The sequence below is a fragment of the Pseudophryne corroboree genome, chromosome 2 (genome assembly GCF_028390025.1).
Source record: "Pseudophryne corroboree isolate aPseCor3 chromosome 2, aPseCor3.hap2, whole genome shotgun sequence".
Lineage (NCBI taxonomy): Eukaryota > Metazoa > Chordata > Amphibia > Anura > Myobatrachidae > Pseudophryne > Pseudophryne corroboree.
The window spans coordinates 110354525-110377130 of record NC_086445.1 but is presented as its reverse complement, the minus strand read 5'-3'; the positions used below and the strand labels follow the sequence as shown (position 1 = coordinate 110377130).

The 22606-nt window shown below is 48.9% G+C and overlaps 1 protein-coding gene across 5 annotated transcripts in view; it reads right to left on the bottom strand.

The window, feature by feature from the left end:
• C2H11orf65 (chromosome 2 C11orf65 homolog) overlaps nt 1-22606 on the bottom strand; it is a 95783-nt gene that overhangs the window by 35386 nt on the left and 37791 nt on the right. For 3 of the 5 annotated variants that reach the window (XR_010203085.1, XM_063951606.1, XM_063951605.1), the window contains exons 3-5: nt 22176-22268; nt 15217-15270; nt 4909-5118 (exon numbers count right to left, since the gene is read on the bottom strand). Coding sequence is in view for 4 of the 5 variants with exons in the window: in XM_063951606.1 (XP_063807676.1) it covers nt 4909-5118; nt 15217-15270; nt 22176-22268 (357 nt within the window). In the remaining variant the exon portion in view is untranslated. Of the gene's footprint in view, nt 1-4908; nt 5119-15216; nt 15271-22175; nt 22269-22405; nt 22449-22606 lie in introns of all 5 variants that reach the window. The other 2 variants (XM_063951609.1, XM_063951608.1) reach the window with 2 other exon arrangements.

The window sequence follows — 22606 nt, the reverse complement described above, 5'->3', positions numbered from 1 at the left end:
GGGACACGACCTCCACCCGGGAGAGTGGGGACTTCATCAGGAAGTCTTCGCACAGACTGCATGTCGGTGGGAACTGCCACAAGTGGACATGATGGCATCCCGCCTCAACAAAAAACTACTGAGGGATTGCGCCAGGTCAAGAGACCCTCAGGCGATAGCTGTAGACGCCCTGGTGACACCGTGGGTGTTCCAGTCGGTCTATGTATTTCTTCCTCTTCCTCTCATACCCAAGGTGCTGAGAACAATAAGAAAAAGAGGAGTGAGAACGATACTCATTGTTCCAGATTGGCAACGAAGGACTTGGTATCCAGATCTGCAAGAAATGCTCACAGAGGAACCGTGGCCTCTTCCTCTAAGACAGGACTGGTTGCAACAGGGGCCCTGTCTGTTCCAAGACTTACCGCGGCTGCGTTTGACGGCATGGCGGTTGAACGCCGGATCCTAGCGGAGAAAGGAATTCCGGAGGAGGTCATTCCTGCACTAATAAAGGCTAGGAAGGACGTGACAGCTCAACATTATCACCGTATATGGCAAAAATATGTTGCTTGGTGTGAGGCCAGGAATGCCCCTACGGAGGAATTCCAGCTGGGCCGTTTCCTTCACTTCCTACAGTCAGGAGTGAATTTGGGCCTAAAATTGGGTTCCATTAAAGTCCAGATTTCGGCCCTATCCATTTTCTTTCAAAAGGAGTTGACTTCTCTACCTGACGTTCAGACGTTTGTAAAGGGAGTGCTGCATATTTAGCCCCCTTTTGTGCCTCCAGTGGCACCTTGGGATCTTAACGTGGTGTTGAGTTTCCTGAAATCCCACTGGTTTGAACCACTCAAAACGGTGGAGTTGAAATATCTCACGTGGAAGGTGGTCATGCTATTAGCCTTGTCCTCGGCTAGGCGTGTGTCAGAGTTGGCGGCTTTGTCACATAAAAGCCCCTATCTGGTTTTCCATGCCAGTAATTTGGTGCTATTATCATTTGATATAAAAGCGCTAACAGGTCTGAGGCAGTGTGTATAAAGTCTCAGTACCGGGATAGGCGCTGGGTTGTCAGCTGGTAAACTCCCTCTGCGTTTCTCTAACAGGCTTTCCTGTGGGTCTGTCCCCTATAGCCAGTGTGATTGTGCGTGTCGGTACGTGTGTGTCGACATGTCTGAGGCTGAGTGCTCCTCCCCGGAGGAAGTTGGAGTGGGGGCAGATAAGGCGCTGGGAGTGACCCTGTCGGCACCGCCGACAGCTGATTGGGTAGATATGTTGAGTACGTTGAATGCAAATGTGGCGATATTGACTAAAAGGCTAGATAAATCTGATTCTCAGACCCAAACATGGAAAAAATCCATGGAGGACGCCTTGTCTCAGGTCCAGACCCCCTCGTGGTCACAAAAGCGTTCATTTACCCAGATAACAGATACAGATATCGACACGGACTCTGATTCCTGTGTCGACTGTAGTGATGCCAGATTGAATCCTAAACTGGTTAAGAGTATTCAGTACATGATTGTAGCAATTAAGGACGTATTGCATATCACAGAAGTCCCTACTATTCCTGATACAAGGGACTGTTTGTATAAGGGAAAAAAACCTGAGCTAACGTTTCCCCCCTCTCATGAGCTGAACACTCTTTTTGAAAAAGCTTGGGAAACTCCTGACAAAAAGTTACACATTCCCAAAAGAATTCTGATGGCATATCCATTCCCCTCTGAGGACAGGGAAAAGTGGGAGTCAACCCCCAATGTGGACAAAGCTCTGTCACGTCTGTCCAAAAAGGTGGCGCTTCCGTCTCCTGACACGGCTGCCCTAAAGGACCCTGCGGATCGTAAGCAGGAAACTACCTTAAAATCCATTTATGTCACTACGGGTACGCTGCTCAGACCTGCCGTTGCGTCGGTATGGGTGAGTAGCGCTATTGGAAAGTGGGCAGATAACTTGGCATCTGACATAGATACCCTGGATAGGGATAGCATTCTTTTGACTCTTGGTTATATCAGGGACGCTGCAGCCTACCTAAAGGATGCGGCGAGGGATATTGGCCTGTTGGGATCAAGGGCCAATGCCATGGCAGTCTCGGCCAGGAGAGCACTGTGGATTCATCAATGGAATGCTGATGCCGACTCTAAGAAAGCTATGGAGGCTCACCCGTATAAAGGTGGTGTCTTATTTGGTGACGGCCTCGCTGATCTGGTATCTACGGCTACCGCGGGTAAGTCATCATTTCTACCTTATGTCCCTGCGCAACTGAAAAAGACGCCTCACTATCAGATGCAGTCCTTTCGGCCCAATAAATACAAAAAAGGAAAAGGGTCATCCTTCCTTGCCTCTAAAGGTAGAGGAAAGGGAAAGAGGTCACCTGCTGTGGCAGGTTCCCAGGAGCGGAAGTCCTCCCTGGCTTCTGCTAAGTCCACCCCATGAGGCTGGGGCTCCTCTACAGGAGTCCGCACCGGTGGGGGCACGTCTCCAACTCTTCAGTCAGGTCTGGTTTCACTTGGGCCTGGATCCTTGGGTGTTAGAAATAGTGTCCCAAGGGTACAAACTGGAGTCTCAGGACGTGCCCCTCCCCCCCCCCCCCCCCCCGCCCACCGATTTTTCAAATCAGCCTTGCCAGTTTCTCTTCCGGAAAGGGAAGTAGTGTGTGCTGCAATACAAAAGCTGTGTCAACAGCAAGTCATTGTCACGGTACCCCCGTCACAACAGGGAGAAGGGTTTTATTTGAGCCTTTCCGTCATCCCAAAGCCGGATGGCTCGGTCAGACCGATTCTGAACTTAAAATCCCTCAATTTATATCTGAAAAGATTCAAATTCAAGATGAAATCTCTCCGAGCAGTGATCTCCAGTCTGGAAGGGGGGGATTTTATGGCGTCAGTCGACATCAAAGATGCCTACTTACATGTCCCAATATATCCTCCACATCAAGCTTACCTGAGGTTTGCTGTTCAGGATTGTCATTACCAATTTCAAACGTTGCCGTTTGGTCTTTCCACGGCTCCGAGGATTTTCACCAAAGTAATGGCGGAAATTATAGCGGGTGTGGATGCGGGCCTAAAGTTAGGCTCCATTAAAGTGCAGAGTTCGGCCTTATCAATTTTCTTTCAAAAAGAATTGGCCGCCCTTCCAGAGGTTCAGACTTTCGTGAAAGGAGTGGTGCACATCCAACCTCCATTTGTGCCCCCAGTGGCACCATGGGACCTTAACGTGGTGTTGCAGTTTCTTATGTCACACTGGTTTGAACCTTTACGAAAGGTTGAGTTAAAATTTCTCACTTGGAAAGTGGTCATGCTTTTGGCCTTGGCGTCTGTAAGGCGGGTGTCGGAATTAGCGGCTTTGTCTCACAAGAGCCCCTATTTGATCTTCCATGTGGATAGAGCGGAATTGAGAACTCGTCAACAATTTCTGACAAAGGTGGTTTCTTCGTTTCACATGAACCAGCCTATTGTGGTGCCTGTGGCTACTGAAGCCTTGGCTGATTCGAAGTCTCTCGATGTAGTCAGAGCTTTTAAAATTTATGTCGCCAGAACGGCACAGATTGGGGAAACAGAGGCTCTGTTTATTCTGTATGCTCCCAACAAAATTGGGGCTCCTGCTTCTAAGCAGTCTATCGCACTCTGGATCTGTAATACGATTCGGCATGCTCATTCTACGGCTGGATTGCCGTTACCGAAGTCGGTGAGGGCCCATTCTACCAGGAAGGTGGGCTCATCTTGGGCAGCTGACCGAGGAGTCTCGGCAGTTCAACTTTGCCGAGCAGCTACTTGGTCGGGTTCAAACACTTTTGCTAAGTTCTACAAGTTTGATACCCTGACTGATGAGGACCTCATGTTTGCTCAATCGGTGCTGCAGAGTCGTCCGCACTCTCCCGCCCGGTCTGGAGCTTTGGTATAGACCCCATGGTCCTTTCGGAGTCCCCAGCATCCTCTAGGACGTATGAGAAAATAGGATTTTAATACCTACCGGTAAATCCTTTTCTCTTAGTCCGTAGAGGATGCTGGGCGCCCGTCCCAGTGCGGCCTCTATCTGCAGTACTTGTTGATAGTTATTGCTCGTGTTACACAGAGGTTGTGTTTCGGTTATGTTCAGCCTGTTGCTGTTTTTGGTTCATGCTGTTAACTGGCATTTACTTAAAAGCCATGTTGTACGGTGTGCTGTGGTGTGAGCTGGTATGTATCTCACCCTTAGTTTAACAAAAATCCTTTTCCTCGAAATGTCCGTCTCCCTGGGCACAGTTCCTACAACTGAGGTCTGGAGGAGGGGCATAGAGGGAGGAGCCAATTCACACCCATTTAAAGTCTTAAAGTGTCCATGTCTCCTGCGGATCCCGTCTATACCCCATGGTCCTTTTGGAGTCCCCAGCATCCTCTACGGACTAAGAGAAAAGGATTTACCGGTAGGTATTAAAATCCTATTTTTTAGGTCACTTTTTGAGGTCCGTTAAAGCAGTGGTTCTCAACCTCGGTCCTCGAGTACCCCCAACAGTTCATGTTCTCCAGGTCACCTAGCTGGTGCACATTTTGAAAGACCCACATGTGGAGCAAATTATTTCACTTGCAATCCTGTGAGGAGACCTGGAAAACATGAACTGTTGGGGGTACTTGAGGACCGCGGTTGAGAACCACTGCATTAAAGAGTTAATACGGTATGAATGGTGGACTGTAAATTGCTGTTACTGGTATAAGGCGTAATAAAACTTGTTTATAAGTAATAATGTTTGTGTGCAAGATGATTAGTAAACTGTATGCTCATTGGTCATTTTGTATCAAAGCTTCATTTATTTGGCTATTGTATAAAGTAACGGGAGTGGTGAATGTAAAGCTTAGCCAACTAAAATGATATGACATTTACAGGATATTTTGGCTCTAGAGGGGAAATAAAGACACAGAAATATCCCTGCACATAACACAGGTAGCGCTATCTCCAGTCACTGACCCTTAGCGTCAGCAGCCTCCAGCCATTGTTCTCCACACGGGTGTACCAGCCGCTGCGGTCCTGCTCTGGAATGTCGCAGTGGTTGTGGATTTGCTTTGGCAGCAGCTGTTTCACAGATTGCTTGGTATAATCCTTGGGGCTGTTGGCACACACATCCACAATAGGCCTGTGAGTAAACAGCTTGTAATATATATTGGGTGGGAACTTTGTCTGTAAATGGAAGAATAACAGTGAATTATTGATAGGTAGTGTGAGTGAGCATGTCTCCTCATATACCTCTAAGTATAGTTTATGAGCATCATGTAGTAAGACACATCTGTGCACCGTCACATCGGACCTGCAGCCACATGCATATCAGGAAAAGTAATGGCTCTGCTTTCTATTGGCTTGTCAGTCTGATCCATACAAGTTATGGTTTTCCCATGAATGTGCACAGTTGCTGTATGACCGTATAATTTATATTGTGGCTCCGTGGATACAAGTGGTATTGGAAATGTCCTGTGTACCTTCCAATAGGTAACTACTGGGGCATAGCAATATTGTTCAGATATGCTTAGTATTACCTAAACATATATGAAAGATATCGGGCGCACAATTTAAAATTATCAATTGACACAATCTCTAGAAAGAGGGATCTAATATCGTATATACCTCAAAGATAAGAAAGTATACTTTTGCAGCTCCCAATAGACAGTCTGGATGCCAATTTAAACAAATAAACACATTGATGCTAAAAGAACCAATGATAAGGAGTGCTTAAACATTTTCAGAAACATTTTCATTTCATACATAAATAAATGTAACAATTATATTAAAAAAAGATCTCTGATGGCAAAAACTTATTAATGTAGGCTGATGTTATTAGAAATATTGCACAGTGTCGGAGTGGGACATGAAGGGCCCACCGGGGAAATGCAGTAGTAGGGGCCCATTCTTAGAGGCTTGCCAAACCATTAGTGCATGGTCTGGGCCCCTTGATAAATATATATAGTAAATACTGCTAGAGCATGCATGGTAATGTACCAGATTAATAACAGCAATGCACTGTAGAGAATACACCATAGTCCTGTGCAGTATAATGTAACATATTCATAATGTATAATTGAGAGGGTGGGCAACTGTATTAGGTGAGTATTTAAATCGGCTTCAGCCAATGAAACAGTCCACATTTTGTAGATAGCACCTGTGCATAGTTATTTCATCAGCCAATTGGTTTTAACAGAGATCTTAGTAGTTTTCAAAATAAAAATACAATGTCTTCAAGTTAAACATAGGAACTAAAAATAAGATTTTACTCACCGGTAAATCTATTTCTCGTAGTCCGTAGTGGATGCTGGGACTCCGTAAGGACCATGGGGAATAGCGGCTCCGCAGGAGACTGGGCACAACTAAAGAAAGCTTTAGGACTACCAGGTGTGCACTGGCTCCTCCCACTATGACCCTCCTCCAGACCTCAGTTAGGATACTGTGCCCGGAAGAGCTGACACAATAAGGAAGGATTTTGAATCCCGGGTAAGACTCATACCAGCCACACCAATCACACCGTATAACTCGTGATACTATACCCAGTTAACAGTATGAAATATAACTGAGCCTCTCAACAGATGGCTCAACAATAACCCTTTAGTTAAACAATAACTATATACAAGTATTGCAGACAATCCGCACTTGGGATGGGTGCCCAGCATCCACTACTGACTACGAGAAATAGATTTACCGGTGAGTAAAATCTTATTTTCTCTAACGTCCTAAGTGGATGCTGGGACTCCGTATGGACCATGGGGATTATACCAAAGCTCCCAAACGGGCGGGAGAGTGCGGATGACTCTGCAGCACCGAATGAGCAAACTCTAGGTCCTCCTCAGCCAGGGTATCAAACTTGTAGAATTTTGCAAATGTGTTTGACCCCGACCAAGTGGCTGCTCGGCAAAGTTGTAAAGCCGAGACCCCTCGGGCAGCCGCCCAAGAAGAGCCCACCTTCCTTGTGGAATGGGCTTTCTGATCTAGGATGCGGCAGTCCAGCTGCAGAATGTGCAAGCTGAATCGTACTACAGATCCAGCGAGCAATAGTCTGCTTTGAAGCAGGAGCACCCTGCTTGTTGGGTGCAGACAGGATAAATAGCGAGTCAGTTTTCCTGACACTAGCTGTCCTGGAACCATAAATTTTCAGGGCCCTGACTACGTCCAACAACTTGGAATCCTCCAAGTCTTTAGTAGCCGCAGGCACTACAATAGGTTGGTTCAAATGAAAAGCTGAGACCACCTTAGGGAGAAACTGGGGACGAGTCCTCAATTCTGCCCTATCCATATGGAAAATCAGATAAGGGCTTTTACATGACAAAGCCGCCAATTCTGACATACGCCTGGCCGAAGCCAAGGCCAACAGCATGACCACTTTCCACGTGAGATATTTCAAATCCACGGTTTTAAGTGGCTCAAACCAATGCGACTTTAGGATATCCAACACCACGTTGAGATCCCAAGGTGCCACTGGAGGCACAAAAGGGGGCTGAATATGCAGCACTCCCTTAACAAATGTCTGAACTTCAGGCAGTGAAGCCAGTTCTTTCTGGAAGAAAATCGGCAGAGCCGAAATGTGGACCTTAATGGAACCCAATTTTAGGCCCATAGTCATCCCTGACTGTAGGAAGTGCAGAAAACGGCCCAGCTGAAATTCCTCCATTGGGGCCTTCCTGGCCTCACACCACGCAACATATTTTCGCCATATGCGGTGATAATGGTTTGCGGTCACTTCTTTCCTAGCTTTAATCAGCGTAGGGATGACTTCCTCCGGAATGCCCTTTTCCTTCAGGATCCGGCGTTCAACCGCCATGCCGTCAAACGCAGCCGCGGTAAGTCTTGGAACAGACAGGGCCCCTGCTGCAGCAGTTCCTGTCTGAGCGGCAGAGGCCATGGGTCCTCTGAGATCAGTTCTTGAAGTTCCGGGTACCAAGCTCTTCTTGGCCAATCCGGAACAATGAGTATAGTTCTTACTCCTCTTTTTCTTATTATCCTCAGTACCTTGGGTATGAGAGGAAGAGGAGGGAACACATAAACCGACTGGTACACCCACGGTGTCACCAGAGCGTCCACAGCTATCGCCTGAGGGTCCCTTGACCTGGCGCAATATCTTTTTAGCTTTTTGTTGAGGCGGGACGCCATCATGTCCACCTGTGGCCTTTCCCAATGGTGTACAATCATTTGGAAGACTTCTGGATGAAATCCCCACTCTCCCGGGTGGAAGTCGTGCCAGCTGAGAAAGTCTGCTTCCCAGTTGTCCACTCCGGAAATGAACACTGCTGACAGTGCTAACACATGATTTTCCGCCCATCGGAAAATCCTTGTGGCTTCTGCCATCGCCATCCTGCTTCTTGTGCCGCCCTGTTGGTATACATGGGCGACCGCCGTGATGTTGTCTGACTGGATCAGCACCGGCTGGTGTTGAAGCAGGGGTCTAGCCTAACTTAGGGCATTGTAAATGGCCCTTAGTTCCAGAATATTTATGTGTAGGGAAGTCTCCTGACTCGACCATAGTCCTTGGAAGTTTCTTCCCTGTGTGACTGCCCCCCAGCCTCGAAGGCTGGCATCCGTGGTCACCAGGACCCAGTCCTGTATGCCGAATCTGCGGCCCTCTAGAAGATGAGCACTCTGCAGCCACCACAACAGCGACACCCTGGCCCTTGGAGACAGGGTTATCAGCCGATGCATCTGAAGATGCGACCCGGACCACTTGTCCAACAGATCCCACTGGAAGATCCTTGCATGGAACCTGCCGAATGGAATTTCTTCGTAAGAAGCTACCATCTTTCCCAGGACTCGCGTGAATTGATGCACCGACACCTGTATTTGTTTTAGGAGGTCTCTGACTAGAGATGACAACTCCTTGGCCTTCTCCTCTGGGAGAAACACTTTTTCCTGTTCTGTGTCCAGAACCATACCCAGGAACAGTAGACGCGTCGTAGGAACCAGCTGCGACTTTGGAATATTCAGAATCCAGCCGTGCTGTTGTAGCACTTCCCGAGATAGTGCTACTCCGACCAACAACTGCTCCCTGGACCTCGCCTTTATAAGGAGATCGTCCAAGTAGGGATAATTATAACTCCCTTTTTTTGAAGGAGTATCATCATTTCGGCCATAACCTTGGTAAATACCCTCGGTGCCGGGGACAGACCAACGGCAACGTCTGGAATTGGTAATGACAGTCCTGTACCACAATTTTGAGGTACTCCTGGTGAGGACGGTAAATGGGGACATGCAGGTAAGCATCTTTGATGTCCAGTGATACCATGTAATCCCCTTCGTCCAGGCTTGCAATAACCGCCCTGAGCGATTCCATTTTGAACTTGAACCTTCGTATATAAGTGTTCAAGGATTTCAATTTTAGAATGGGTCTCACCGAACCGTCTGGTTTCGGTACCACAAACATTGTGGAATAGTAACCCCGGCCTTGTTGAAGGAGGGGTACCTTGATTATCACCTGCTGGAAGTACAGCTTGTGAATTGCCACCAGTACTACCTCCCCTTTCTCCGAGGGCAGCAGGCAAGGCTGATTTGAGGTAACGGCGAGGGGGAGTCGCCTCGAACTCCAGTTTGTATCCCTGTGATACTACTTGCAGAACCCAGGGATCCACCTGTGAGCGAGCCCACTGGTCGCTGAAGTTCCCGAGACGCGCCCCCACCGCACCTGGCTCCACCTGTGGAGCCCCAGCGTCATGCGGTGGACTCAGATGAAGCGGGGGAAGATTTTTGATCCTGGGAACTGGCTGTCTGGTGCAGCTTTTTCCCCTCTTCCCTTGTCTCTGTGCAGAAAGGAAGCGCCTTTGACCCGCTTGCTTTTCTGAAGCCGAAAGGACTGTACCTGATAATACAGTGCTTTCTTAGGCTGTGAGGAAACCTGAGGTAAAAAATTTTCTTCCCAGCTATTGCTGTGGATACGAGGTCCCAGAGACCATCCCCAACAATTCCTCACCCTTATAAGGCAGATGTGCCTTTTAAAGTCAGCATCACCTGTCCACTGCCGGGTCCCTAATACCCTCCTGGCAGAATGGACATTGCATTAATTCTGGATGCCAGCCGGCAAATATCCCTCTGTGCATCCCTCATATATAAGACTACGTCTTTAATATGCTCTATGGTTAGCAAAATAGTATCCCTGTCCTGACAGGGTAGCAGACCACGCTGCAGCAGCACTATCCATGCTGAGGCAATTGCAGGTCTCAGTATAGTACCTGAGTGTGTATATACAGACTTCAGGATAGCCTCCTGCTTTTTATCAGCAGGCTCCTTCAAAGTGGCCGTATCCTAAGACGGCAGTGCCACCTTTTTTGACAAACGTGTGAGCGCCTTATCCACCCTAGGGGATATCTCCCAACGTGACCTATCCTCTGGCGGGAAAGGGTACGCCAGCAGTAACTTTTTAGAAATTACCAGTTTCTTATCGGGGGAACCCACGCTTCTTCACACACTTCATTCACTCATCTGATGGGGGAACAAAACACTGGCTGCTTTTTCTCCCCAAACATAAAACCCCTTTTTTGTGGTACTTGGTTTAATGTCAGAAATGCGTAACACATTTTTCATTGCCGAGATCATGCAACGGATGTTCCTAGTGGATTGTGTATATGTCTCAACCTCGTCGACACTGGAGTCAGACTCCGTGTCGACATCTGTGTCTGCCATCTGAGGTAGCGGGCGTTTTTTGAGCCCCTGATGGCCTTTGAGACGCCTGGGCAGGCGCGGGCTGAGAAGCCAGCTGTCCCACAGCTGTTACGTCATCCAGCCTTTTATGTAAGGAGTTGACACTGTCGGTTAATACCTTCCACCTATCCATCCACTCTGGTGTCAGCCCCACAGGGGGCGACATCACATTTATCGGCATCTGCTCCGCCTTCCACGTAACCTTCCTCATCAAACATGTCGACACAGCCGTACCGACACACCGCACACACACAGGGAATGCTCTGACTGAGGACAGGACCCCACAAAGTCCTTTGGGGAGACAGAGAGTATGCCAGCACACACCAAAGCGCTATATAATACAGGGATTCACACTACCCATAGTGATTTTTCCCTTATAGCTGCTATAATACACAATTTTGTGCCTAAATTTAGTGCCCCCCCTCTCTTTTTAACCCTTTGAGGAGAGAGCCTGGGGAGCTGTCTTCCAGCTGCACTGTGAAGAGAAAATGGCGTGTGCTGAGGGAGATAGCCCCGCCCCTTTTTTGGCGGACTTCTCCCGCTTTTTTCTAAGTATATCTGGCAGGGGTATTTTACACATATATAGTCTCTATGACTATATTATGTGTTATTTTGCCAGCCAAGGTCTTAATATTGCAGCCCAGGGCGCCCCCCCCCCTCCCCAGCGCCCTGCACCCATCAGTGACCGGAGTGTGAGGTGTGCATGAGGAGCAATGGCGCACAGCTGCAGTGCTGTGCGCTACCTTGGTGAAGACCGAAGTCTTCTGCCGCCGATTTCCAGGACCCTTCTTCTTGCTTCTGGCTCTGTAAGGGGGACGGCGGCGCGGCTCCGGGACCGGACGATCGAGGTCGGGCCCTGTGTTCGATCCCTCTGGAGCTAATGGTGTCCAGTAGCCTAAGAAGCCCAAGCTAGCTGCAAGCAGGTAGGTTCGCTTCTTCTCCCCTTAGTCCCTCGTAGCAGTGAGTCTGTTGCCAGCAGATCTCACTGAAAATAAAAAACCTAAAAGTATACTTTCTTTTCTAGGAGCTCAGGAGAGCCCCTAGTGTGCATCCAGCTCAGCCGGGCACAAGATTCTAACTGAGGTCTGGAGGAGGGTCATAGTAGGAGGAGCCAGTGCACACCAGGTAGTCCTAAAGCTTTCTTTAGTTGTGCCCAGTCTCCTGCGGAGCCGCTATTCCCCATGGTCCTTACGGAGTCCCAGCATCCACTTAGGACGTCAGAGAAAAATGTATACATATTAAACAAAAACTTTGATCCGTTTGAACTGTAGCCGTACATACTTTTCCCCCCAGTGGATGTCTTGCCGTGACCGCCAGCTCCAGTAACCAGATCGCAATTAAGCTCTCTCCAAGGGGCCTATTCATGTAGCATTGAAAAGCCCTGTTTTGCGTTAAACAGGGCTTTTCTCTGCCTACTGCAATTCACAGAGTGGGTTACCGTGGAGAAGTCTCTGACTTCTCCAGCGGCACCCCCGCTCTGTGCCTGAATCGCATCACCATACCTTTGTATGGTGAGTGCGATTCATGAGCTTTCCGCTTCTCCATGGAGTTCAGGTTCGCCATCTCAGGACGGCGTAACCTGAACTGTAGTGCGGAGACGTCAGGGAAGCTCAATGCTTCCCTGCTCTCTGCTTGGCACCTGGCGCTGGCTCCGCCCCCGACCTCCCAGCAACCACTGTGGCCTGCCGGGAGGTCACCAAGCAGCGCATGTGCAAAGGGACCCGCCACTGGACTCCGCGCATCACAGGGAGGGACCGCTGGAGATGACCTCACCGCAGGAGGCTCAGACACCACAGCGCATCGTCGGAAGGGTGAGTATACATGAATTGCTACTTATCACAGCTATACATCACATCGAAGCGATGCGATGTATAGTGATAAGTAGCAATTCTGTTTTCGTTTTCTACATGAACAGACCCCTATGTGTCCCCTCAGTGGCTACCTGACCTAAAGGGGGGTACTCACGGAGCGATCGCCTGATTGTACGCGCTATCGCTGGTGCTAGATTGGCCTGCTGTGCAGGCCAATCTATCGGGTCGCTCATTTCACCTGCCCCCCCCCCCCCCTCGTCTCCCCCTGCACGCTCAGCACACATCACGTTGTGCTGGGCAGGGGGAAGAGATGTGTGCTGAGCGGTTCGCTCAGCACACATCTCCCGCATCGGCCAGTGAGTACTGGCCTTAAAGGCTGAGCTTACGAGCCCCAAGAGAGGTACACGGACGCTATTTCCATCTAGCTACCAAGGGTGAGAACTTTAATTTCAACATCGGGGGTTTATATTTAAAAGTATTCGGCTCAATGCTAAATATACCTATGTGAACTGAAACTTTTCTCTACGGGAGAGCCTGATAACCATTCTGGAGGTACTATTGTGCCTACATGGGAGCAATATTTCTAATAACATCAGCCTACATTAACAAGTTTTTGCCATCAAAAATCTTTTTTAATATAATTGTGACATTATTTATGTATGAAATTAAAATGTTTCTATAAATGTTTAAGCACTCCTTATCTACTGGGGCAGTTTCTCAAGGGGGAGCTCCCACCTGAGGTAACATATGAGGCTGATGTCCAGTTGGGTGTATGCCCCTATGTTTAGGGTAATAATTGGTTATCTGTACAGCATATGTGCACAAACACAGGTGACCGCCTGCATATACTGATTTCCTTACATCTAGCACAGGCATGTCCAAACTGTGGCCCTCCAGCTGTTGAGAAACTACACATCCCAGCATGCCAGACACAGCTTTAGCATTCTCTGACAGCAAAACTGTGTCAGGGCATGCTGGGATATGTAGTTTCACAACAGCTGGAGGGCCACAGTTTGGACATGCCTGATCTAGCACAAAAGAAAATGAAGAGGCGGAATGGGGGAGGGAAGAGAAGGCCTCATTAGGCAACTTTACATTACTTTACACATGTCACCGCTATGATTGACTGACAGGTCCCCCCCCCCCCAACACAGTCATACCCATACCCACTTTTGAGCAGAAGAGAGCTCTCCAGGGAGAGCCTGGGGCAGAATGATGTGCTGCAGCTTATACCACAGCAGCACAGAGGAGCCAGGAGAGCAAGGGTTACAGAGCATTTGCCCCTCACTTGCTGGTGTGTGGGTACAAGAGCTAATAAAGACAATTACCCCATAGCACAGTCACATGTACATAGAACAATCACAAAGCTCTATCTCAGTCTCACTCAAAAAGTTCAGTCAGAATTGAGATAGGAGGAGTTAGGACTGTAGAGGGAGGAATCCAGATTAAACAGTAAACCGCCACCCTAAAGAAAAGTCTAGACCCGTCACTGTGCCCCATACAGTTGATTGTAAGCCTGCGAGCAGGGCCCTCTTACCTCTCTGTCTGCCTGTTACAACCATTCTCATATTGTTACTTTGTTCCCAATTGTACAGCACATAGGAATATGCTGGTGCTATATAAATGAATGTTAATAGTAATGATCTTCCGCATGGATTTTATTTATTTATTTTAAACTAACTAACAAACATAACACATACCCCAATATGTAGAGTTGCTAATGGTAACTGCAGGTCAGGATATACAACCACTAGAGATAATTACACGGGAGAGAGAGATTGTGGTCTGTCCAATAACTGACATCCTCCCATAGATCACTCATATGTCACGTGTACACTATCATATACTGTATACAGTATATCTGATCTACCGGGATAAAAGCACACGGGTGACGGAACAAGATCAGTTACAGAATCTAGAGTTTACACCGCACCGTGTAACCACACCGTGGACTTGTACTGTTACTCTGTGGAGTCGACCACACTGATAAATCTATATAAAACGGGTGTAGTATGGCTGACCGGCGGTCTCCTGACCGCCGGTCAGCTTACCGACGCCGGGATCCCGGCAGCATACCGACGCCGGGATCCCGGCGGGGAGGGGCGAGTGCAGCAAGCCCCTTGCGGGCTCGCTGCGCTCGCCACGCTGCGGGCTCGCTGCGCTCGCCACGCTGCGGGCTCGGTGGCAACCTGCGGTCGCCACGGGTTCTATTCCCACTCTATGGGTGTCGTGGACACCCACGAGTGGAAATAGTCCCTGTTGGTCGGCATGCCGACCATCGGGAAAGTGAGCCGTCGGGCTCGTGGAGGAGGTCATGTGACTGTCGGTCAGCTGACCGGCAGTCACATGAATACCACCCATATAAAACGTATAGAGATATAACAACAGAAATAAGCTGCAGTCAGAGTAGTAACTTATCACACACAGGGACGAGAAGTACAATATGTAACGACACACATGCAGAACTGATGCGCTCATGGGGCGAGAACTGTTCCTCATTCAGGTTCATTACTAGAATCTCGAGTCTATTTACTAAGTCGTGGACAGAGATAAAGGGGAGAAAGATAAAGTACCAGCCAATCAGCACCTTACTGTCATTTTTGGAACAGCCTGTGACATGGCAGTTAGGAGCTGATTGGCTGGTATTTTAACTCTCTCCTCTTTATCTCCATCCAAGGCTTAGTAAATAGACCCCTTAGCGAAAACCAAGAGCAGGGAGACACTGTAGCGGGTAAGTCAGGTCACCTGTATAGGACAGAACTACAGTACTGATACAGTGCCCATTGCAGGTGATACTTACTCCTCCTAGTCTGAAGCGGACATGTACGCCAGCTGCTGCATCAATGTGTTCCGCCTGCCAAGCACACACACAGGAGATGTTATTATGTATGCACATGCCCTAGTGTAACACAGGTGTAGGTAATCCTTATCTTTCCAGCTGTGTCGGCGCTACAAAGTGCTGCAGGCTCTGCTAGGCTTGTGTTCTGCAACCCCTGGAGAGCCATAGCTTACAGAAGCATATTTATTAGGAGAGACACTCTGGGGTAAATTTACTAAGATGGGAGTTCTATTTAAGATGGGATGTTGCCCATAGCAACCAATCAGATTCCAGGTATTATCTTCTAGAAGGTGCTAGATAAATGAGAAGTAGAATCTGATTGGTGCAATGCGGCAACATCCCATCTTAAATAGAACTCTTATCTTGGTAGATGTACCCCTCTGTGTATATACCAGGCTGCCGTGTTACAGATACAATGGCGTCTGAGTATGATGGCTGCACTTCCCAGCTTTAGGTAGTAAACTTTCGTTTTAAAATGTCTATTGCATATGCAGGATTGTTTCCCAAAGGCACCCACCCTAACAGTCCCGGGGGGTAATTCAGACCTGAGCGCTATGCTGCGTTTTCACACAGCGGGAGATCAGATCTGAACTGCGCATGCTTATACACCGCAATGCGCAGGCGCGACGGAGGGCTGCAAAGTGGATCACCGGTCAGCGACGGGTTTGTGCGAAGGATCCATTCTCACTTGTGTTCACAAGGAGATTGACAGGAAGAGGGCGTTTGTGGTGGCAACTGACAGTTTTCAGAAGTGGCAGGAAAAAACGCGTTTGAAGGGGGGTGTCTGATATCAAATCCGGTCCCAGACAGGCTGATGTGAGTAAGTCCTGGGCTGCGCAGAGACTGCACAAAATCAGTTTCTGCAGCTCTGCTACACATGCGTTTGCACACTTGCACAGCTAAAATACACTCCCCCTGTAGGCGGCGACTATCTGAATGCAGGACAGCAAAAATCGCTGCCTAGCTATCAGAACTGAATTACCCCCTAGGTTATAGGAATGCCCATGCTTGTGCACAGATGGGATAATCAAACTTAGGCATTAATTAATCCACCTGTGCTTAAGCATTGATAGCTTTAAAACCTAGGGGTAAATTTACTAAAATGGGAGTTCTATTTAGGATGGGATGTATCCCATAGCAACCAATCAGATTCCAGGTATTATCTTCTAGAAGGCGCTAGATAAATGAGAAGTGGAATTTGATTGGTTGCTATGGGCAACATCCCATCTTAAATTGAACTCCCATCTTAGTAAATTTACCCCACATACTGTTCACATACCTCCCAACATGACCCTCTCCAGGAGGGACAGAATGCTCTGCTCCTGGACTTCCCTCTTAATGTATGATTGCCATCACTTGTGCTGAAACACCTTTCTTATCCATTTACCTGTTCACCACAGGTGCCGGCAATCATAAATTAAGAGAAGAGTCCAGAAGCAGAGCATTGTGTCCCTCCTGGAGAGGGTCATGTTGCGAGGTATGTGTTCAGGTGCATCGAGGACAGAGGGCTTAATTCAGACCTGATCGCAGCTGCAAATTTGTTAGCTAATGGACAAAACCTTGGCCCTCATTCTGGCCTGATTGCACGCAGCAACTTTTTGCTGCCCGTGCGATCAGGTAGACGGCGCCTATGGGGGAGTGGATTTTTGCATAGCAAGGCTGCGATCGCTTGTGCAGCCGAGCTATGCAAAAAAGTTTTGTGCAGGATAGGAGTAGGGTCAGACTTACTTACCTGTTGCGATCACTTCAGCGTGTCAAGTCCCGGAATTGACGTCAGACATCTGCCCTCCAAACACCTCGACACGCCTGCGTTGGACTCACCACTCCCCAAAAACGGTCAGTTGACGCCTGGATTCCTGCTGTCAATCTTCTTGCGGTCGTCGCTGCGACCATTTTCTTCGTAGTAAGCGTCGCTGCCTGGCTACGGCCGTTGCTGGGCAACGACGCGCATGCGCATTGTGGCCGCGGCGCATGTGCTGTTCTGACCCGATCACACGGCTGCGAAAAAGTGCAGCATGCGATCGGGTCGGAATGACCCCCTCATGTGCACTGCAGGGGAGGCAGATATAACATGTGCAGAGAGAGAGAGAGATTTGGGTGTGGTGTGTTCAAACTGAAATCTAAATTGCAGTGTAAAAATAAATAGCCAGTATTTACCCTGCACAGAAAGTGAAACAAAATAACCCACCCAAATCTAACTCTCTCTGCACATGTTATATCTGCTCCCCTACAGTGCACATGGGCCCTCATTCCGAGTTGATCGGTCGCAAGGCGAATTTAGCAGAGTTACACACGCTAAGCCGCCGCCTACTGGGAGTGAATCTTAGCTTCTTAAAATTGCGACCGATGTATTCGCAATATTGCGATTACTAACTACTTAGCAGTTCCAGAGTAGCTCCAGACTTACTCTGCCTGTGCGATCAGTTCAGTGCTTGTCGTTCCTGGTTGACGTCACAAACACACCCAGCGTTCGCCCAGGCACTCCCACCGTTTCCCCGGCCACTCCTGCGTTTTTTCCGGAAACGGTAGCGTTTTCAGCCACACGCCCCTGAAACGCCGTGTTTCCGCCCAGTAACACCCATTTCCTGTCAATCACATTACGATCGCCGGAGCGAAGAAAAAGCCGTGAGTAAAATTACTTTCTTCATAGTAAAGTTACTTGGCGCAGTCGCAGTGCGAACATTGCGCATGCGTACTAAGCGGATTTTCACTGCGATGCGATGAAAAATACCGAGCGAACAACTCGGAATGAGGGCCATGGTTTTGACCATTAGCTAACAAATTTGCTGCTGTGATCAGATCTGAATTAGGCCCAGATTTTGGGAACCACTGAATACAGTGTATAAAGGGGGTGATTCAGACCTGATCGCACTCAGGCAGTTTTTTGCAGTGCTGCGATTAGGTAGTCGTCGCCTACAGGGGGAGGGGGTAATCGATGTGCAGGGGTGTGATCGCTTGTGCAGAGAGCTGCATAAACAAAAGTTTGTGCAGTCTCTGCACAGCTCAGGACTTACTCAGACGCTGCGATGATCTGTCCAGGAGCTGACGTCAGGAACCCTCCCTTCCAACAGCTAAACACGCCTGCGTTTTTCCGGACACTCCCTAGAAACGGTCAGTTGACACCCACAAACGGCCTCTTCCTGTCAATTCTTGCGATCGCTGGTGCATTCGCTTTCTTCGTAAAAAAAACGTTGCTGTCCGGCGATGCCCGTCACCGGCGGCTGACGCGCCTGCGCATTGCAGTGCATACGCATGCGCAGTTCAGACCCATTCGCCCCGCTGCAAAAAAAGCTAGCGTGAGATCGGGTCTGAGTGACCCCCATAAGCTCTCAGTGCATTCATGCAATCATGAACATAATATGTTTTTTTATATTTATTTTAAGGTTTCCATAGAACTATTTTATGATTACATTGTGCACTATGAACTTATATGCACTATATGCAAATGAACGTGTGCCCTTTAGTACCGTACCCAAAATAGTCCTGTAAATCACGTATTGGCAGGTATAGAAGACAACACACGTTTACTTGTTAAACAGTGTTACTCCCATCTTCATAGCATGTAGCTGTAAACACGCAGCCCACACACAGTGTTCCTGCACTTTACTGTCCCTTTCTTGTAAGGACACTGCTTGTATGTAAACAGCTGGTTTTCCTGGCAGCCGATCTGTAGCTAAATGGCAGAATTATCTTCATGTATGTGTGAGTATTCACAAAGCCGTGTTCCCCAGTGGACACAGAGTAGATGTCCTTCTCAGAATGTGCAAAAGAAAATACACGTTTTCTCTCTTATCTCTTATACAAGTTTTCTCTCTTATCTCACTGAATAAGCCCCACTTTAATATGATAATATTGTGGTCTAACTCTATTCATGAATATCCACATCTGCAGGGCACAATAACATGTTACTTGTCCTATCTGAGCAAAGGCAAATCTGGATTTGGGGGGGGGGGGGGGGGGGGAAACCACTAAGGCATAAGGTGGCAGAGTAGCTGGGGTGACAAAAAATAGGCCTAGGTTTAAGGATGCAATGTAGCAGGGGTGGTATGCATAGGCCTGGCTTAAGCTGGCAGAATATCAGGGGCGACATGTATAGGACTGGGTTTAAACTGGCAGAATAACAGGGGCGGCATACATAGGCCCGTGATTAAGCTGGCAGTATAGCAGGGGTGGCATGCACAAGCCTGGGCTTAAGCTGGCAGAATAGCAGGGGCGGCATGCATAGGCCTGGGCTTAAGGTGGCAGAATAGCAGGGGCGGCATGCACAGGCCTGGGCTTAAGGTGGCAGAATAGCAGGGGTGGCATGCATAGGCCTGGGCTTAAGGTGGCAGAATAGTATGGGCGGCATGGGTTTAAGGTGGCAGAATAGCAGAGGCGGCACGCATAGGCCTGGGCTTAAGGTGGCAGAATAGTAGGGGCGGCATGCATAGGCCTGGGCTTAAGGTGGCAGAACAGTAGGGGCGGCATGCATAGGCCTGGGCTTAAGGTGGCAGAATAGTAGGGGTGGCATGCATAGGCCTGGGCTTAAGGTGGCAGAATAGCAGGGGTGGCATGCATAGGTCTGGGCTTAAGGTGGCAGAATAGCAGGGGTGGCATGCATAGGCCTGGGCTTAAGGTGGCAGAACAGTAGGGGCGGCATGCATAGGCCTGGGCTTAAGGTGGCAGAATAGTAGGGGTGGCATGCCTGGGCTTAAGGTGGCAGAATAGCAGGGGTGGCATGCATAGGTCTGGGCTTAAGGTGGCAGAATAGCAGGGGTGGCATGCATAGGCCTGGGCTTAAGGTGGCAGTATAGCAGGGGCGGCATGCATAGGCCTGGGCTTAAGGTGGCAGAACAGTAGGGGCGGCATGCATAGGCCTGGGCTTAAGGTGGCAGAATAGTAGGGGTGGCATGCATAGGCCTAGGCTTAAGGTGGCAGAATAGCAGGGGTGGCATGCATAGGTCTGGGCTTAAGGTGGCAGAATAGCAGGGGTGGCATGCATAGACCTGGGCTTAAGGTGGCAGAATAGCAGGGGTGGCATGCATAGGCCTGGGCTTAAGCTGGCAGAATAGCAGCGGTGGCATGTATAGGCCTGGGTTTAAACTGGCAGAATATCAGGGGTGGCAGGTGCAGGCCCGGGCTTAAGCTGGCAGAATAGCAGGGGCGGCATGCACAAGCCTGGGCTTAAGCTGGGGACCGACCACTGGGGTGTGCGACATTTGTACATCTGTGCGAGGCTGAGTCCGATCTGTGTAATAGGGCTGCAATGCAATGGCCGTGACTTTTCCTCACCCCATGGTCCACTGTGCGTCATCTGCGTCTTTGTACGCGTGTCATACCAATTCCTGTGCTGTTACAGTCACAGCCCGGCGTCTCTGGTACACTGTGAGCGGCTTTTCCTCACTCTACGTTCCATGGTGCATCATCTGCGTCTTTGTATGTCTGTTATACCAATCCCTGTGCGGTTACAGTTACAGCCCGGTGTTTCTGGTACACTGTGCGCGGCCTTTTGCTGTGTCTTTGAATAAGACGCAGAATTTAAAGGGAAATACGGTATGCTATTCGTCTCGGAGCAACTCAGTCACGCCGGGTCTCTCACTGTATGGTGTAAAGATGCTCCGTGTATGAGGACACATCTGTCAGTAATGTAGAGGGCAGTTTTTGGATGGTATCAACAGCTCGGTTTTGGAGGGGGGATTTTGGATGTAGGTGCAGTGCTGTTACCCTCCTCTCTGCCACCCCCTTCTCATCTCTCCCAGCTGTGTCACCTCCCTCTTACCGGTGCCTGTTACAGGAGACCTGCTTGCCCCCAATCCTGTGGTTCTGTTGACAGGACAGAGCCAGGGGGAATCCAGATACCATGACGGAAATGATTTGCAGGGACACTTCTCTGCTGTGCCAGTGGGGTGGTCTTCAGTATGCCGAATGTCGATATCCCGGCGCACAGTATACCGGCGCAGGAATCCCGACAGCCGGCATACCGACACTTTTTCTCCCTCGTGGGGGTCCCAGACCCCCCTGGAGGGAGAATAAAATAGCGTGGCGCACGTGACGCGCCACCGTGCCCGCAAGGGGCTCATTTGCGCTCGCCACGCTGTCGGTATGCCGGCGGTCGGGCTCCCGGCGCCGGTATGCTGGTCGCCAGGAGCCCGGCCGCCGGCATACCATACTACACCCATGCCAGTGTATATAGGTATAACACACGCAGTGCAATATAGGTGACACTTGGTGCACTAAAACGGTTCCGGTATGAATGGTCGACCATGTTATGGTCGACAGTCATTAGGTCAACCACTATTGGTCGACATTGACATGGTCGACATGGACACATGGTCGACACATAAAAGGTCGACACATTCAAAGGTCGAGATGAGTTTTTTAACTTTTTTTGGTGTCGTTTTTTGCGTAAAGTGACTGGGAACCCCAATTAGTGCACCGCGTCCCCTCGCATGGCTCGCTTCGCTCGCCATGCTTCAGGCATGGTGCCTTCGCTCCGCTACCGCTTCGCTCGGCACAGATTACCGTTCCAATCGTAGTCCACGTGGATCGTAAAGTATGGAAAAGTTCCCCAAAAGAAAAAAAAGTGAAAAAACTCATGTCGACCTTTTCATGTGTTGACCTTTCATGTGGCGATCATTTTCATGTGTCGACCATGTGTCCATGTCGACCATGTCAATGTCGACCAATAGTGGTCGACCTAATGACTGTCGACCATAACATGGTCGACCATGTGAACGGATACCCACTAAAACACCCACAGCTATAATCACACATATCTGCTTTTTTTTTTTTATATCAATATAAATATTAACATATAAAGTCCAGAGATTCCCAATAGATAATAAATGTATGTTAATTATTGTAATTGGGAAATTGTACATTTGGAAAGAAAAACATTTAAAGACAAATCTGGGACTGCTGCAGCTATGTACAGTACTCACCTCTCTGGGGTTAATGCATTTAAGCAAAAGCCTTGGGTCCCCCTGACCTTTAAAATTGATGAGGTTTCGAAAATATTTAAAAACATTCATGTCCTGATTAAGGAAGGAATCAAGAAATTAAAGTTAGATTCTAAAATGTGTTATACTCCAACTCAACAAACACAAGGTATAACATATGTACAGTAAACAAAGCGGACCCTAGGCATAAGCAGTGCAGGCAAATACTGTACCTAGGGGCATCTGAATAGCCTAGGGACACCTGGACATCTGGGGCTGCAGAGACAAAAGGGAAGATGAGTCTGTGTGGGAGGGGGCACAGCACCATGAGGCCACACCCTTAGTGAGAACACGCCCCTTCCCCAAGGCCATACGCCTGTTGCTGTGTAGAGCCTTACGTAGTACACAGAGACTGTGTGAGTAGTGGAATGGTG